The 18,384-nt window shown below is 44.2% G+C and overlaps 1 protein-coding gene across 2 annotated transcripts in view; it reads left to right on the top strand.

Moving 5' to 3' along the window:
• The window catches only part of TAB2 (TGF-beta activated kinase 1 (MAP3K7) binding protein 2), a 114,890-nt gene that overhangs the window by 86,349 nt on the left and 10,157 nt on the right, over positions 1 to 18,384 (top strand). For both annotated transcript variants that reach the window (XM_040350592.1, XM_040350591.1), the window contains exons 4-6: positions 4,571 to 6,014; positions 11,873 to 12,033; positions 14,436 to 14,529. In XM_040350592.1, the coding sequence (XP_040206526.1) occupies positions 4,571 to 6,014; positions 11,873 to 12,033; positions 14,436 to 14,529 (1,699 nt within the window). The remainder of the gene's footprint in view (positions 1 to 4,570; positions 6,015 to 11,872; positions 12,034 to 14,435; positions 14,530 to 18,384) is intronic.

Below are 18,384 nucleotides of genomic sequence, written 5' to 3'. Positions count from 1 at the left end.
GTCTTGACTCGGGTCTCTGGTGTCACAGACTCTGACTGGTGGGGGCGTAGCTCCTGCTGCAGGAGCTGGGGGCACAAGATGCTGCGGAGCCCTGTAAGGACCTAGCTGACCGTTTGGTTCGGGGTCTGTAGTTCGTCTGTGAGTCGGTCCTGGATGCGCTTCCCTTGCTTTCCAGGGCCTCCGCCTGTGTGGGGGTGTTTGTGCCGCCTCGTGTGGCGAACATGCTGGTCTTCGGACCGATCTTCAAAGGGTCCTTGGTGGACTCACCCCTTTAAGGGTGGGCGGCTTTTTGGGCCTCCCGGGTTGACACCCCTAGGGATGCCACGGGTGGTAAGAGCACGCTGCTTCCTCTGCTAGGAAGGGCAAGGAGCCTCGCCGTCGGCGAGAGCCCTCCTCTCCCGAGCGGTTCGTGCGCCCAGCACGGTGGGAATGTCTGCAGGGTGCCAAGGCCCCCGCTGCGGGGCTGTGACGCGCTTGGCACCACGTGCCTTACGGGCCTGCGGACAGTACTGCTTCCGCATGTAGGTCTGGGGGGCTGGCTTTGTGACTTTGCGGCTCGGTTGAGGCCTCTTCTTTCCGACCGTTGGCTTTGCAAAGTTGTTTTCTCGCGGTGCAAGATAGATTTTCTCTCTTGGCTACCTAACAGATTTTTTCCCTCCATCCTCTGGCTTCCTCCGGTTCGCCGGTTGGCTCTGTCCAGGATCTTCCGATCGGGGTAGTTATGGTGCCAGTTCCCTCGATGGAACGGTCTCAGGGGTAATACTCCGATCTGTTTGTAGTCCCCATGGTGGACGGGGTCCGTCCAATCCTGGGCCTCAGGGCCCTCGTTTGTTTTTTGTAAAGTACAAAATTTCAGGATGGGGATTTTTTCTGGCGTCCTTGGATGTCATGAACGCGTACCTGCATGTCCCCATATGCTCTAAGCACCAGAGATTCTGGACTTCGCGGTCAGGGAGGACCATTTTTCTTTGTGGCCCTCCCGCTCGGCTTGGTGTCGACACCACAGGTTTTCACCGGGGTGCTCGTCCCGATACTGACCCGGCTGTGTAAGCGGGGGTTTATCGTGGGATGTCTGGACGACATTCTCCTACGAGCTTCTGTGAGCTCTGTATTGGTGGAGCCATGTCTATCACGTGTCAGACTCTCCAGGAGTTTGGCTGGCTTCTGTTTTTGTACAGAAGTCAGTGTTGGTCCCGTCTCTGGGACTGGAATTCCTGGGACTAGTCCTGGATTCCGCCGGGGCGGGAGTTTCTTTCTCCTAACGGAAAAAAATTCAGACTCTGCAATCTGCTGGGCAGCAGTTGTCGACCTAGTAGTGGTCATCTCTGCGATTCTGCATGAGGGTTCTGGGTCTGACGGTGGCCTCTTTCGAGGCGGTTCCGTATGCCCAATTCCACGCCAGGGTGCTACAGAGGGACCTGTTGTCACGTGGGGACAAGCTTCCGTCATCTCTGGATTACCAGGTTCAGATGAGTCAACTAGTCCCTGGTGTGGTGGCTGATGTTTCCGGTGCTTCGGGCTGGGAAGTCGTTTCGGCCAAGTCAGTGGTCGCGACGGATGCCAGCCTCTCCGGTTGGGGAGGGGTTTTTGGGGCACCCAGTCAGCCTTGGGGCGCTGGACTCGGGTGGCGTCCCACCTACCAATCGATGTTCTGCATCAAGCTTTGCCTTGCCTGGTGGTCCCTGGTTCTACAGGGCCGACCATTCAGGACCCTGTCCAACAACGCTATGGCGTACGTCGACCATCAGGGAGGCACACAGAGTTCTGTTGCAGCGACGAGCACATCCTTCGGTGGGCCGAAAGGTCCGTTCCGGCTCTATCGGCTGCGTACAGTCCGGGAGTACGGAATTGGCGAGCCGACTCCTAAGTCGGACTGCGCTAGACCACGGAGAGTGGTCTCTCCCCCCGTAGGGGTTTTCAGTGTCTGTGCCAAAAGTGGGGCACTCCAGGCGTGGACCTTCTAGCGTCTTGCCTCAACCGGAAGGTGCCATGTTTTTGGCCAGGTCAAGGGACCCGTGGGCTGATGCGTCAGGCGGCTCCTTGGGGGCCACTATCGCCTAATTCAAACCTACCCTCCTCGGTAGCTTCTTCCTTGCCTGCTGTGCAGAGTGGAAGCCGAGGGAATTTTTATCAATCCTGATTGCCCCAGATTGGCCGCGTCGCTCCTGGTACGTGGACCTGGTGCGTCTGGTGGCAGACGCCCCCTAGCGTCTTCCCCTGGGGGTTGATCGTCTGTTACAGGGTCCGATCTTTCACCCTGTTTTTTACAGCCACTGGCTTTGCGGCGTGGCTGTTGAGAGCCTGGGGCTGAGGGCCCGAGGCCTATTGGGCTCGGTGGTCTACCGTGCTGCCGGCACGGAAGTCTACCTCACGTAGGATTTACATCATACGTGGAGGGCCTGCATCTCTGGTGAGGCGATGAAATGGCACCCTCGTACATACGTGGTGTCCAGGATTCTGCTGTTTTTTACAGCAGGAAGTGGATTAGGCTCTCGCCTTAAGTACAGTTAGGAGTCAGTTTTCTGCTCTGGCTGTTACTTTCAATGAGCCTTGGCGTCGCACTCCTTGGTGCGTACATCTGTTCTGGGGGTCTGGCATGTGGCCCCTCCACTACCCCCATGGGACTTGAATTTAGTCCTTTTGGTTCTTCTGGATGCTCCCTTTGTGAACATTCGGGAGGTTTTTTTGTTGACTGTCACAAAAAGGGAGCAGGTTTAGCGCAGCGCTAGAGTACCTGCCCTTCATGCATTTGACTCTGGGTTCAAGCCCAGGAAGGTCTGCGTTGTCACGTGGCCATGGCTCAGCGTGGGCATTTCCACTGTTTTTTTTTTTTTTTCTGGTAGCAATTACCTCCATCAGACGAGTGTTTGCCTGAACTGACGGCCTTGTCTTGCAAGGCTCCCTACTTGGTCATCCATAAGGATGAGGTGGTGCTGCGGCCGCAGCCGTCTTTTCTCCCCAAGGTCGTTTCGGCTTTCACATTGAGGTGGACATTGTTCTTCCATCCTTATGTCCTCGGCCGAAATGCAGGGAGGAGGCCATTTTACATCCTGTGGATGTGATTCGGGCCCTACGAGTGTATTTGTCTGCTACGATTCCGTTCCGGAAGTCGGTCTCACTGTTCATGTCGCTGGCTGGTCCTACAAGAGGGCCTGGTAATCTCGTCGGGGTGGATCCGACGGATTGTGCTTCAGGCCTATGCCCTGAAGGGGCGGGCGCCTCCCTTTTGGGTTACGGCGCATTCGACCAGGACGATCGGGGCCTTTTGGGCTTTCTAGCGTCATGCCTCTGTGTTACAGGGGTGTATGGCAGCGACCTAGTCGTCGATCCACACTTTTTCAAAGTCTTACAAGGTGGATGTGTGTGCATCTTCTGATGCCTCCTTCGGCCGCAGATGTTTCAGGCGGCGGTTTATGGTTGGAGTTCCTCCGTTAAACAACTCCGGTTTTGTTTGGGGTGTAACCTGGTTTGCTGTGTTATTTTCCCACCCCTCGAATTTTTTGACACTGCTTTGGGACGTCCCTAATGTCAATCAAGGCTGTGTCCGTCTATGAACGAAAGAGAAAATAGGTTTTTTGTACTCACCGTAAAATCAATTTCTCTGAGTTCATAGACGGACACAGCACCCACCCCTCCTGTGTTTGTACTGCTTGTTACGAACTGAGGCTGCTAGAGCAGGGTGTGGGTTATACCCGGGGGGCCACGCCCCCTGGGAGGAGCTGCACTGAGGTTTGTGTTTGTTAACACTTTAAGTGCTTTGTTTCTGCCTAAACTCTCCTAGTGGAAGCGGATATAAGCCTAATGTCAATGAAGGCTGTGTCCGTCTATGAACTCAGAGAAATGGATTTTACGGTGAGTACAAAAATCCTATTTTTGCCATGGTCAGTCATATTTTTTTATTATCGATGCCAAAATTTCTACCAGGGTGTGCAAACCTTTGATCATAACTGTACTTGCAAAAACTGCAATGGAGTTTGTTAAAAAAAAAAAAAAAAGCTACTTCTCTGCTTTACCATGTTAATGACCAGCTGCACTGTAGAAAATACATTGACTAGTTGATAGTGTGCACATGAGAGACCATTTGCAATTTGTTTCTCATTATTGATCAGCAGCTTACATCGATTCGGGTCAAAGCAGGAAACATGCCTCAGAATTTGACCTGCTTCTGACGACAAATTATTATTCCAACAGTTTATAAATAATCTGACATTTATTAATACTTGTTAATTATTTTTTTACTCACCCAAATTCTAACTAATTCCAAGGTTTGGGTAAACCTGAAATACGGGTTTAGTTACAGATACACATTTTCAAATTATTTCTCTACTTTGCAGGTATAATCTCCAAGAAAATTTCTGATTTTTTTTCATAAGCTTGTTTGGGTAATCCTCACACTAAAGAGTTGACTTGTTTTGTATAGATCCAGACAAAGTTATAAGACAGATCCATCCAAGACCTGAGCGGGTTTTAAAGCACAAAATGCAGCAATGAAAATTCTGAACATCTGTTTGTTCTTTTTCACACTTTTAAATTTCTGTTTTTTTGTGTTTTTTTATTTTTTATTTTGTAGAACAATAATAATTTGGATGCTTGCTGTGCAGTCCTTTCCCAAGAAAGCACAAAATACCTATATGGTGAAGGTGACTTGTCCCTCACAGATGAAACTGGCATTGGTGGTTTAAGAAATCACATGACATCCCTCAATTTGGATTTACAGTCTCAGTACCATGATGTCAGGGATGGAAGTAGAATGAATGGAAGCAGTAGAACTTTGACTCACAGCATAAGTGATGGCCATCTTCAAGAAGGGCAGTCCAACAATGAACTGTATCATCATGAGCCACAGACTGCCCCTGCCAATGTGCCTTCCAATTTTAATGTTTTTGGGGTTCCCAATAACCCTTCAAACCCTGGTCATCAGTTTGGACTCCATTTAGGCAGTAAAAGTTCATCTGGCTTACAAACTCCCAGATTTAACCCCATCATGGTTACCTTGGCTCCAAATATTCAATCTTCTCGAAATACTCCTACATCTTTGCATATACATGGCGGGCCACCACCTGTGCTTAACCCACATGGAAACTCTATCTATATTAGACCTTATTTCACGTCTCAAAGTGGCACAACACGACAAACACCCCAGCAACCTGGTTGGATGTCTCAGATTCCCACACAACAGCAGGTTTTTCATCCCTCACATCCAAATCCCTGGACAACACTTCCTTCTTCATATACTCAGTCACATACCTCAGCACAATCTAATCAACAGGGCCACCAGACTTCTCATGTGTATATGCCTATTAGTTCACCCACAACTCCACAAGCACCTGTACTTCATTCATCAGCAGGTGGCTCTCAACCTTCCACCCAGTATAACATTCAAAATATCTCAACTGGGCCCAGGAAAAATCAAATAGAAATTAAACTTGAACCTCCACAAAGAAGCAATCCAAATATGCTGCGTTCCCAAAGTTCTCGAAGTTCTACTAATCCCTCTACTTTGAACACCCCAACAAGGAACCAGCCTACTGTTTACATTGCAAGCCCTCCAAACACAGACGAGATGATTAGTCGGAACCAACCAAAGGTCTACATTTCAGCTCCTGGTGGTGATGACCAGGTTGTTAGGAATCAGCCTACCCTCTTCATTTCAACAAATCCAGGTGCTGCAAGTGCAGCAAGGAATGTCTCGGGACAAGTAAGCATGGGGCCCGCTTTCATTCACCACCATCCACCAAAGAGCCGAGCTCATGGAAATAACAGTTCGGCGTCTTCTCCGCGCGTTGTAGTGACTCAGCCCAATACAAAATATACTTTTAAGATCACCGTCTCCCCGAACAAACCACCGGCGGTTTCCCCTGGTGTTGTATCGCCAACGTTTGAGCACACAAATCTTCTTCCATTTGCAGAATCAGAAGGCATTCATCATTTAACAGACCCTGTTGTAGGACATGATCGAATAAGTGATGCAAGGAAACTAAGTGTGGGGTCAGATGATGCAGCATATACACAAGGTAAATAAAACTCACTTTTAATTTGATGCTTTATTATGCATTTTATTTGACCCGATCTCTGGAAGCCAAAAAAAGCAAGCAGAGGGCAAATGAGAATATGAATCTGTGTTACTATAAACTCAATGCACCTGTTATTCCACTTATAACCAAAACAGTATGGTGGACACTTTTTTTTTTTTTCATATAAATCTTGTATAAATGGTTGAAAAATGTGTGTGTGTGTGTGTGTGTGTGTGTGTGTGTGTGTGTGTGTGTATATATATATATATATATATATATATATATGTATATATAGTCCTGTGTTCACAAATTATCTAGTCCAGCTTCCATAAATGAGACACCCTGCATCTTTACCATCAGGTGAAAAAACCTGCTCACCTCCAATATTATCAAAACACGCTCATTAATATTATCCCACTACTGCCACACCTTGGGGATCAGCACCTAAATCCTCCTCGGCTTATACAGGACAATTTGATCATCCATTTCCAGATGTAGTCAAAGGGCTCTAGTCATAAGTCATATAGAACAGAAAGGCACAGACCTGGTGTACTCAGTTTTGCACATTCATTCAAACACCATGCAAAGCATTACAAGAAAAACAACTCTCAATGTGCTATACAGATGCAGTCAACTGCCTGCTTGCCACAGAACTTGATGAGACTTCGGCAAGACAGAAGTCCATCTAGTTCATCTAATAAAAAATTATAAATCGTACAATCTCATATACACAATCCTATACCCACAGTTGATCTAGAGGAAGGCGAAAAACCCCAGCAGAGCATGATCCAATTTGCTACAGCAGGGGGAAAAAATCATTCCTGATCCTGTGAGAGGTAATCATATTTTCCCTGGATCTACTTTACCTCTAAATGTCAGTACCCAGGAAAGAATCCTGGTCTTTTTTTAAAGCAATCTACTGAGCTGGCCAGAACCACCTCTGCAGGGAGTCTATTCACATTTTTAAAGCTCTTACTGTGAAGAAACCTCTCCGTATTTGGAGATAAAATCTCTTTTCCTCTAGACATATAGGGTGCCCCCTTGTCCTCTGTAACGACCTTAAAGCGGGGGTTCCACCCACAATTTTTTTTTTAAAGTCTGCAGCTACAAACACTGTAGCTGCTGACTTTTAATAATGACACTTGCCTGTCCTGGGCGCCCACGAGCCTTTGCGGCTTCACTGCCCATTTCCTACGGCACATGCGCGAGTCGCAGAGCTTTTGTGAATGGGCGACTGCTTTCTGGGATACACACAGTTCCCAGAAGGCAGCGCGCCCCGTTCCCCAGAAGACAACGCGGGATCGGAAGAGGAAGAAGACCTGCTGCAGTATGGGAAGGGGCAGATTAGGAACTTCTGCATAGCAACAGCCCTTTCTGGTAAGTAAAAATGTTTTCTCTTCGAGGATTTTGGTGTGTTTTTTTTGGGGTACAACTCTACTTTAAAGTCACTAACTCGCACCAAGTTCACTATATGGACTCCTTATGTAATTATACGTGATTATCATATCCCCCCCCCTCAATCTCCTCTTTTCAAGAGAATAAATTCAGTTCTGCTAATCTTTCCTCGTAGCCAAGCTCCTCCATGCCTCTCATCAGATTGGTTTCCCTTCCCTGCACTTTCTCCAGTTCCCCGATTATCCTTTTTGAGAATTGGTGCACAAAACTTAACCTCATATTCCAGATGAGGTCTTACTAATGATCTCTCTCTCTCTCTCTCTCTCTCTCTCTCTCTCTCTCTCTCTCTCTCTCTCGTATATACTTGGCCGCCAAGTGCATAACTTTACATTTATCAACACTAAACCTCATCTGCCACATAGTTGTCCAATTTAACAGTGCATTGAGGTTGGCTTGTAAGTTGGAGACATCCTGTAAGGATGTTGCTCCACTGCATAGCTTGATGTCATCTAGAAAAACTTAAATGGTACTTTTAATCCCAGACCAAATATCATTTTATAAAGATATTAAAAAGTGAGTGTCTTAACACTGAACCTTGGGGTACACCATTTATAACCTTAGACCATTTAGAGTAAGAGTCCTTAACAACTACTCTCCAAATACGGCCTTTTAGCCAGTTTTCTATCCATTTACAAACTGATCTATCCAAGCCTGTAGACATTACCTTACACATTAGCCGTGTGGGGGGAACTGTGTCAAGCAATTTTGCAAAATCCAAGTATACCACATTCCCAGCCACCCCATCTGTCCAAGGTTTTACTTGCCTCATAAAAAGAAATCAGGTTAGTTTGACAACTTCTGTCTTTCATTAATTCATGCGGTTTGTTGCTTTTAAAATATTTTTTCCCAACAAAAACTTGTCTATGCGGTCTCTTGTATCTTCAGTGACGTCACAGGCTTTGCTCCTCCCTCCTGGATGCGTTGCACCACGTAATTGGGCTTTCTCAGTAGAACAACCTGAGCACTTAAGTAGCTTCCTCCATCTCATATACACACCCTGAAGTGTAATCACGCTCAATTACCTCCTATTTACCTCCTATTCCCGGGAAACTCCAAACTACACTGCCTTAGTGCAGGGGATACTTCTAAACGGACATAAAAAAAATTAAAATAAACGTTTCCAAATCTCTGCTCGATACGAAGAGCTCTCAACCAGGCTTATAAAAGAAATTTCTTGCCAAATAATATAAAGCCTCTGTAAAAAAAACACACACCCCTGGATGCCACACACCCATTCAAATAAAACCTTTTATTGATATGTGCTTTCATTTTTGGATTAAGATATCGCATATTTTACCTACTACAGTTAGAGATACATTATTTTATTTACTTTAAAATATTTATTTCTACTGATTTAAAATGTAAAGTAATTTTATTTAAAAATTGTGTGAATTAAAATAAATCGCATAACCAAGCAGTGGTATAGCTGGTCTAATTTAATTGTTCATAATAAAGCAGTTTAAATCAAACTTCCTATTTAAACGTCTGGGAGCGAACACTTTGGTCTCGTAAATCTAAAAAGACTCAATTGACCCCCCCCCCCCCCACCAATGATTATGAACCTTTTCTATTCGCCAAAATATAAGGCCTCTTGGGTCCCTATTATGAGCTTTCCTGAGGTGTTTGTACACTGTTATTTATGTGCTCTCCCTTACCTGCATGGATCTGGACGTACATCCCACATAGTAGATGGAGCATGGCACTCCAACATTTACACCACCCTATTGTGGAACAAGAGATTAAATCCTTCATTGCATAAGTCGTACCTGTTGTGATTTTTTTTTTCTTTCTTATTAACCCTTGAGGTTTTATAGGCTAAACACTTGCCATGATCATAAAATCTTGCCAAAAAGGGGAATCGCCCCATTCCTTTTTACTTCCGGTGGATCCACTATCCCTTGGGCCAATCTATTACTCCCAGGCCAGCCCCTTTTTAATCTGTATTGGCTGTCCCTTTCACAGTGGAGTTTTCTCTGCACATGAGGAGCCCAGTTGACCACCAAAGCACGCTCTATACAGCTGATTCATAGCTCATTGCTTGCCAAGGTACTGTTACAGTGTCATCCATGCTGGTTGGCATTCCATCTGTGTTAGGAGAGCTTTGCTTGTTGGTCCTTTTTATCAATTCACATCATTGTTTTATTAAACTTGCTTGTGATTTCAACCACATCGGCACTACCAGAGATTTTCCAGTGACTTGGCAACTAATTGCTTCCCTTCAACAGTTTATATTCAGCACTTCTGGTTGTGGCTATTTTTTTCTGACTGACCAGAGAGCAGTGACTGTCGGTCACCTGCTCTCTGCCCCTGCAGCGCTCACTGGACTGAGGGGAGGAAGCGGCTAGCTCAGGCTCCCAGCAGTGCAGTTGAGAGACTAAGCTAGCTGCCGATCCAGGCATCTGGGTGGATCCGGACTATAAAGTTAGGAACTTTCTCAAGCCTGGACCGACTGAGTGACGTCAGCCGACAGCAGGCTTTAGCGCGCCGTCGACTGAAAGCGAGTCACAAGAGTGCAGTACGAGCTACACTCCCATGATATATTATATAGATCTATAGCCAAAAAAGCTTTGACTATACTTCTTTAAGGCTACGGGATTGAGTGAGGCTGTCATCTGTGAGGTGGAGTGCTGTGTGCGTTTTCACGTTTTGCTTGCCAGCTATTCAGCCTAGAGGAAGCATCATACCGCTGCTACTAAGTGAATCTTCGGTTCTGTTTCTCTGCCGCTGTTCAGCTACTCTGTAAACTCTGGCCACCTGAAACTCTAATCACCGCTAGGTTTGTGATTACTTGAGGCGTTGCCTCACATATTGGGCCTAGTTGCTGACATAATCAACAATATCTCTATATCAGATTCACTATATAGATCTCTTGCATATTATTTATATATGGTAATCCTACCCCCCCCCCCCTTATTACCCCCTCTCAAGGTAGAATAAATTCAGTTCCGCTAATTCTCATTATAGCTGAACTCCTCCATGTCCCTTATCAGTTAGGGTGCTCTTCTCTGCACGCTTTGCAGTTTCCCAAAAACATTATTTTTGTGAACTGGTGTTCAAAACTGAACCTCATATTCCAGGTGAGGTCTTACTAATGATTTGTACAGGCTGTTTGTTCCCAGGTACAGAATCGATCTGTTCATAAGAGTTCTAAACGTGCGCCGCCACCATTCCTGAGTTTTTGACCCTACCGTGAATGTGAGCCAAATCGTGTCTGTGGCCTCTTGTCATTTCTGATTCCAAACAGTTGAAAGAGGCTGTTTTAGGGTCATTGTAGTCTCCTGCAGTAAAATTGTATATACAAGGGGTGGTTTTAAACGTTAATGGTACTGTGTGTGTGTGTATTAACCTGCATTTAGGGCTGCTGGTATAGGCCATGGGTCTTTTAGATCTTCAGCTGCAAAAATCTATTTGACTACATTGCGCGAGTCTTGCTCTATGCAGACTGGAGAGGCCCTGAAAGGTCCCGAGCCCCACCTGAGACTTTGCCAGAGCATTTCCCTTTTGAGGTGGAAAATTTGCAGGGAATTCTTTACATGTGTGTAATATTAAGGAGGTGTCAAAGGAACAACCAATTTATCTTCCCTTTTGACCACCTTTTGAACACTCATTCGCAGTGGTCTCAGAGAGCCACCATATGCTCCTACGAGGCACATAGGACATCATCAGAATGCAGCGCCCAGTCCTTCTGCCTTTTTTGCAGAAAGCAAGAAAGCACTGCCATGTCCCTGTGGAAGTATGTGCAGCTAACTCCCGCTCAGACCATAGGTCCAGAAGCTGAAGATCTTATAATGCATAAAGGTGCAGCATGTTTGGTTAAAACAAATTGGTCGCACACTGGAACTCCAACTTATCTTGATGTCCTCTTTATTGTCAAAAGGGTCAGACAAATACAGGCAATGGTAGACGCGTTTCACAAGCGATAGCTTGCTTGTTCACAACTAACTGATCTACCTTGCACCTGATTCTGCCTGGAGCGGTGTGCTTCTCCTTGTTCTTGGCTATGTTTGATTAGTTGTTGGCACCTGATAGAATAAAAAGTAAATCTAGTTTGCATACTTGTTTTGCAGCAAGAAGTAAAATCATGAATGCATTTCAGGGGAAGAGGCTGCAAGGAGCGTGTCTCTTCACAAGAGGGAGTGAAGCTCATAGAGACCAAGCCAGGTTTTGTGTAAATTTAACACTGATCCTGTGCATTATGCAGTATAGTTAATAGTATAATGTAATAGTTTTTAACATTTTGCAGGGGTGTTGAAACTAGTTTGTCTATATTTTAATGTAAAAGAGCACTTATCCTTTTAGGGTAAATTATAAGATGACTGTTTTATATGAATGCCAGTTGCAGTAATGAGAATACGGTTGATTTTAAAGATGGGTAACAATTGAGTCTCCTTTTCCTTTTGCAGCTCTACTGGTACATCAGAAGGCAAGAATGGAGCGACTTCATCGAGAACTTGAAGTGCAAAAGAAAAAGCTGGATAAACTTAAAACTGAGGTCAATGAAATGGAAAACAATCTCACTCGGAGACGCCTTAATAGGTCGAATTCTCTTTCCCAAATTCCATCCGTAAGTTTTTCCTGTCATTGCAATGACTTTGTGATCCACAGAGCCTTGTATGTGCACTTTGTGGCATAGTAGTCACTGAAGTGTTCCATGAAAAGGGACAGTTTAGTCATTTGTAATTCTAAAGCGGATTATATTGGGGAACAAAATATTATTGCCTTTTCCCACACATGCAGGTCCATTGTTTAGTATATGTAACATGATCTACCTTTTACGTTGTGTGAGGCTGTGTAGTGTATCCTCAGCCTTACCAATAGGCATTTGTTACCATCCTTTTTTGTTTTTCCTTTTGTGGTCCTCTCATTAGGACCTTTTATGTACCCTTGCTAGGATAATCTGTGGGTCAGATGTCACCAGAAGTTTCTGATCGGTTAACTCCCTAACCTCAGTCTCCCATCTCGATGTGCAGTTAGTGAGGTCAGGTAACAGGTAGCAAATGTCAGACTTAAAGTGGCTGTAATCCACTGTTGCACCACTTGTACTTACAGGTAAGCCTATAATAAGGCTTACCTGTAGGTACTGGAAATATCTCCTAATCCTGCACCGTTTAGGAGGTATTTAGCATATACGATTGCACCATCATCGGTGCATGCACACTGAGGAAAGGGCATTGTGGCGTTTCTAAGGGGCTCATGCCATGACCAGTGGCTCCCATGCAAATGTGTGAGAGTGACCTCATGTGACTCCGGCCAGTCACAGAGCCGGAGACAAAGGCCCCCCGGAATAAAGAGGGGGTGAAGATGGATACGACCACTAACGGGGACATCGCGGGCTTCATTTGCAGGTTAGTGCAACATAATGGGCTAGTTTACGATGCATACTAGCCCATTATGCTTTTACTATGCAGGGGGAAATCGGGAGGTAAAACCCATCACGATTTACGTCCTCTTTTAAGGCCTGCATACTTCATATAAAGTGTGTGAACCTTTAGGAGAGAATCTAAAATCTGTTGGGTTCTTTTTGGATGAAGTGAATTCATGACAGAATATATCCCTGGCAAGGCTGCTTCAAATAAATAAAGGCGCCACAAGGGGGTGCTTTGGGTCAAATACACGAGTACAATGGAGCGCTACACTAATTTGAGTCCAGAATAGAATATTTCCTTCTATCACATAACCGGTTGTATCTTGGAGGCCTCTAAATGCCCCCTTCATTCATAACCTAAAACATTTTTCCTTGTGGGAGTCGATTCAAAATTGTCCATAAAAGTGAATGTAAAATTACACAAGGTTGTTATTTAAAAGCCTAACTCCAGACACAAAAAAAATAATATTCAGACGCATTCTTCAATGGCCACAAATGATATAAATCTATTTTGTTTGCACCTTTTTTGCCTTTGCAAACCAAGATACTACCCTTTGTTAAAGTAATGATTTAATTACTATGCTATATATAGCCTGTAGGAGAGAGCTGTGGGAGAGAAGCCAACTCAGGCCCACAGGCTACAGGATGTCTGAAGACAACTACAGGAGGTGGGAGTATACAAGACCAGTCACCCTGTACAATTGAGAGTTCTTTCATGCTGGATTACTGCACACATAAAAAAAGACACACCAATATTCAAGTTTAAATGCATATGCCTCTTATATTAAGACAATATCGGCTTACTCCAAAATACAGCTTCAAGAAAGCCAAAGGGCAAAAACTGTGTCGTGTTTTCAGTGAACAGATCATTAAGTTATTTTATTTCAGAGAAGTTGCACTTCTAAATAGATTTAAAAAATGTTAAAGATGTTTAATCTTATTAGACATCTGTAATTAGGGCCGAAACAACTAATCCATTATGAAATTATTCTAATATTTTCATAATCGACTAATCGGCCAGTAACATAATGGGGTTAAAAAAATAAGTAAAAAATGAGCCTTTATAGTATAAAGAGCAAATCTCTACTGTAAATATTACTTTTACTGTCTTACGGTAGCGATTATTTGCTCTTTTTGTACTAGAAGTTTTTTTAACCCCATTATGTTACTAAACATAATCATCATCAAATAACACACCTCTGTGCTTTTTGCAGAAACGCACTACAGTTCATTTACATGGTTTCACATCAGCTGCTGCGTATTTGGAAAGGGCAAGGCCTTTTTTTTTTTAACGCAACACGTTTTTTTAGTTTAATATACTTCAATGGAGAAGCTGCAGAAAAACATGTTTGTGGCAATTTGTGTTTTCTAATCTGCCCAACAACAAATTGGCCAAAAAATGCAAATCGCAGCAATTTTTTTTAAGGTCATTAACCGATTATTCGATTAATCGGCCAACTAATCAATTATGAATATAATCGTTAGTTGCAGCCCTATCTGTAATAATGCTTTACTGTGGAATCTGTTTGCCAGCAATTTGTGTGGCCAATAACTTGCTATCATGGTTTTGATGTATAAAGTAACGTGCTTTATCTCTTTAGCTGGAAGAAATGCAGCAGTTAAGGAGTTGTAACAGACAGCTGCAGATTGATATAGACTGTCTCACCAAAGAAATAGACCTTTTTCAGGCAAGAGGTAAGTAGCTAGGGATATAGTGTAATGTTTATATCAGGTTATTTGCATTTGATAGTCTGTTCTCTTCAAATACCAATGTGCATAGAGTTTCTGCTTAGGGCACATGGCATAAATTGCACCTGTCATGAATGTAATATGCGGTAGTGTTGATTGTATGAGAGTTTCCTACAGAGTCATTGATGCCCAATCCACAGCATTATTTCATGATTCGCTTATCTTTCCAGCCTGCTGGGAATGAGTTGCTGACATTAGCAGATCTCCTTTTATTCTTAGTTTTGCATTGTTAATTATGTAGCAATAAACTGAAAGAGAGGGAGCTATCCTTGTTTCTGTAGTCACCCAGTACATTAGTTTTTTTTTACCATTTTTAACACTGTGTTACCATATTGGTTGAAGTAACGGTATATTTTGACCAATTCAGGATTATGGGCATAGGAGATATACTAGAGAAACATGGTTGAGGTTTTTTATTTTAGGCTGTATCTCTTGCACTCTGCTGGCAATAGTGGCTGGAGAGCTGCAGCAGCAGCTGTCAAGGCCCAAATACCGGATGTCAAAATGACTGTCATGACATTCTTGGTTTGATGGTGGCTGTAGCTACTTTTGTGTTTTTTTTATGACATGTATATGATCTCTGCAAGTGCTATTGAGTAGTACAATGTATTTTAATGGGGCAGAGTTTGAATTGATATGTAGATAGGTTAGGGCTTTAGCATAAAATATTTCATAGTTTACATTTTTAACAGCCAAAAACCTCACTCTGATGCCTAGAAATATATAAAAAGCCCCCCTTGGAGCACATCCACTAGCCTGCTGGTGATTGTGACTGCAGAAGGTTTTTTCATCTTTAATACTTCTGTGTGCAGCATTTAACCCCCAATACCTGAGCACATCCCTACCCAGCTATGGTGCACGAGAGACTCAGCTGCCCGGGACCCTCCTCATTGGCTAAGAGAGTAGCAGAGCACCATTGGCGCCCACCGCTGTTAATCAAAGTCAGTGAGCCAACAAGAGGAGAGAGGGGTGGGGCCTAGCCGGGGTCCCATGTCTGAACAGACACATGGAGCTATTGCTTGGCTCGAGTGCCCCCATAGCAAGCTGCTTGCTGTGGGGGCACTTAACTGGAGGGAGGGGGCAAGGAGAGTTGAAGAGGTGGCTCAGGGATGCTCTATAAAAAAACACTGCACATTTAAGTATAACATGTTTTTTTTTTTTTTGGCCTAAAAATAAGACTCTAGTATCACCTTAACTCTCAGTTGCTAGCATAAGCACAGGCACACCAATATGCAGCTTCCCACAAACCGTGGTGGTTACTATACTAAGGTGAAACTGTTTAGTGGCCACAGACCTTGTGTTGCACCTTTTTTACCGGTGCATCTCAAGAACATTAGAATAGAATATTATCAAAGTGTTTATTTCAGTAATTCAATTCAAAAAGTGAAACTCATATATTGTATATAACTGGGTAGAAACTGCACTAATAATCAAAATAAATGCAAACTGCCAAACGGGTGCAAACTCTACTGTGAGATATAAACCGTCTCAATTCACACATTCATATACAGAGTTGCACTAATATAATTAACCACTTCAGCCCCAGAAGGATTTACACACTTCCCGACCAGGGCCATTTTTTGCGATACAGCACTGCGTCGCTCTGCCAATTGTGCAAAAAATTGTGGGAAAAAACTAATGAATTAATTTTTTTTAAAAAACTGTAAAGTTACCAAAAGTGTCACGCTTTTAAAATTGTGCACGTTCATGGAATGGCGCCAAACTTCGGTACTTAATCTCCGACGCTATAATTTATTTTTAACAGGTTACCAGTTTTAGAGTTGCAGAGGAGGTCTAGTGCTAGAATTGTTGCTCGCGCTCTAACACACGTGGCGATACCTCACATATGTGGTTTAAACGGCATTTACATGTGTGGGCGGGACTTGTGTGTGTTCGCTTTTGATGCAAGCTACCGGGGACAGGGGCGTTTAAAAAATAAAATAATTGTTAAACTTTTTTATTTTACACTTTCTTTTACATTTTCTGATCACTTTTTTTTCCCATTACAAGGAATGTAAACATCCCTTGTAATGGGAATGGTTCGTGACAGGTCCTCTTTATGGAGAGATGCGCAGTTAATGAGATCGTAAAAAATATTCACCGATCTCATGCTTACCAGCCGCAATCTCGGCTTTGTTTACATCTGCCGCCCGGACGTGATGTCATAACGTTATGCGTGGGCCTCCGACTGTCATAGAGATGACTGGACCATCTGGTCACTGGAAATTTCTATGGTCGTCATCCGGCGGCAGACGATTCTTTCTCCAGGTCCCCAATGGCATGGGAGAGCATGGAGAAGCATTGGATGGGGCGGCGGGAGGGGGTGTTGTCCCCTCCCATCGCCTGTAAGAACGATTAAGTGGCAGAACTGCCGCTATGATCGTTCTTATGGTGCATAGAATTGCTGGCTAAAATGGATATCTGAATGATGCCTGTAGCTGCAGGCATCATTCAGATGTTCCCACTGAAAGTCAGGACGTCATATGCCGACCTTGGGCTGGAAGTGGTTAATGATCATTGTATCGCTATGATTCATTGGCCAGCAAACTCTCCTGACCTAAACCCCATAGAGAATCTGTGGGGTATTGTCAAGAGGAAGATGACACCAGACCCAACAATGCAAATGAGCTGAAGGCCGCTATCAAAGCAACCTGGACTTTCATAACGCCTCAGCAGTGCCTTAGGCTGATCGTCTCCATGCCACACCACATTGATGCAGTAATTCGTGCAAAAGGAGCTCCAATCAAGTATTGAGTGTATTAAACTATACTGTACATGGACATACTTTTTCAGTAAGCCAACATTTGTTTTCAAAATCCTTTTCTTTATTTTTATTGGTCTTATGTAATCTAATTTTCTGAGATACTGGATTTGGGGTTTTCACTAGCTGTAAGCCGTAATCAAACTAAAAAGAGATACTTGAAACATATCACTCTGTGTTTAATGAATCAATGTATATCTATATAATCCTATATAATGAGTTTCACTTTTTGAATTGAATTGCTTAAATTTATTGTCAATCAACTGTTTTTACTCTTTTTAAATCCTAATGGCAGCAGAAACTACCCAAATGACTCTGATCAAAAGTTTACATACCCTGGTGAGTCTGGCCTCATAACATGCACACAAGTTTAACACAGAGGTTTGAATGGTTATTAAGAGCCTATTCACACAGGGGCGGCACGACTTTGGGGGCGACTTGGCAAGGTGACCTGAAGACGACTTCAGAGGCGACTTGCAAAATGGCTTCTATATAGAAGTCAATGCAAGTCGCTTCAAAGTCGTACAAGAACCTTTTTCTAAGTCAGAGCGACTTGCGTCGCTCCTATTAGAACGGTTCTATTGAACAGAACGGGACATGACTTGTCAGGCGGCTGTCGCCCCTGTGTGAATGGGCTCTAAATGTAAACATTCTCACCTGTGATCTGTTTGCTTGTAATTAGTGTGTGTGTGTGTGTGTGTGTGTGTAAAAAGTTAATGCGTTTCTGGACTCCTTACAGAGAAGGGATATAAAAAGATATCCAAGGAATTGAGAATGCCAATCGGTGTTCAAACTCTAATCGGGAAGGGGTTAACACTAGGGGGGCGAGGAAGGGGTTAAGTATGTTCCCTGGGTGTGTTCTAACTGTAGGGGGGGTGGACTGACTTGGGGAAATGACTGATCGCTGTTCATACATTGTATGAACCGACAATCGGGCATTTCTCCCCCTGACAGGACCGGGAGCTGTGTGTTTAAGAGCGATCGCCCGGCGGTGATCGCGCCCACCGGGCGCGAGGGGTCGGGCGCGCGCGCCTCCGGCA

This window comes from Rana temporaria, chromosome 4 (genome assembly GCF_905171775.1).
Source record: "Rana temporaria chromosome 4, aRanTem1.1, whole genome shotgun sequence".
Classification (NCBI taxonomy): domain Eukaryota; kingdom Metazoa; phylum Chordata; class Amphibia; order Anura; family Ranidae; genus Rana; species Rana temporaria.
This window is presented reverse-complemented; position numbering and strand designations above follow the sequence as displayed.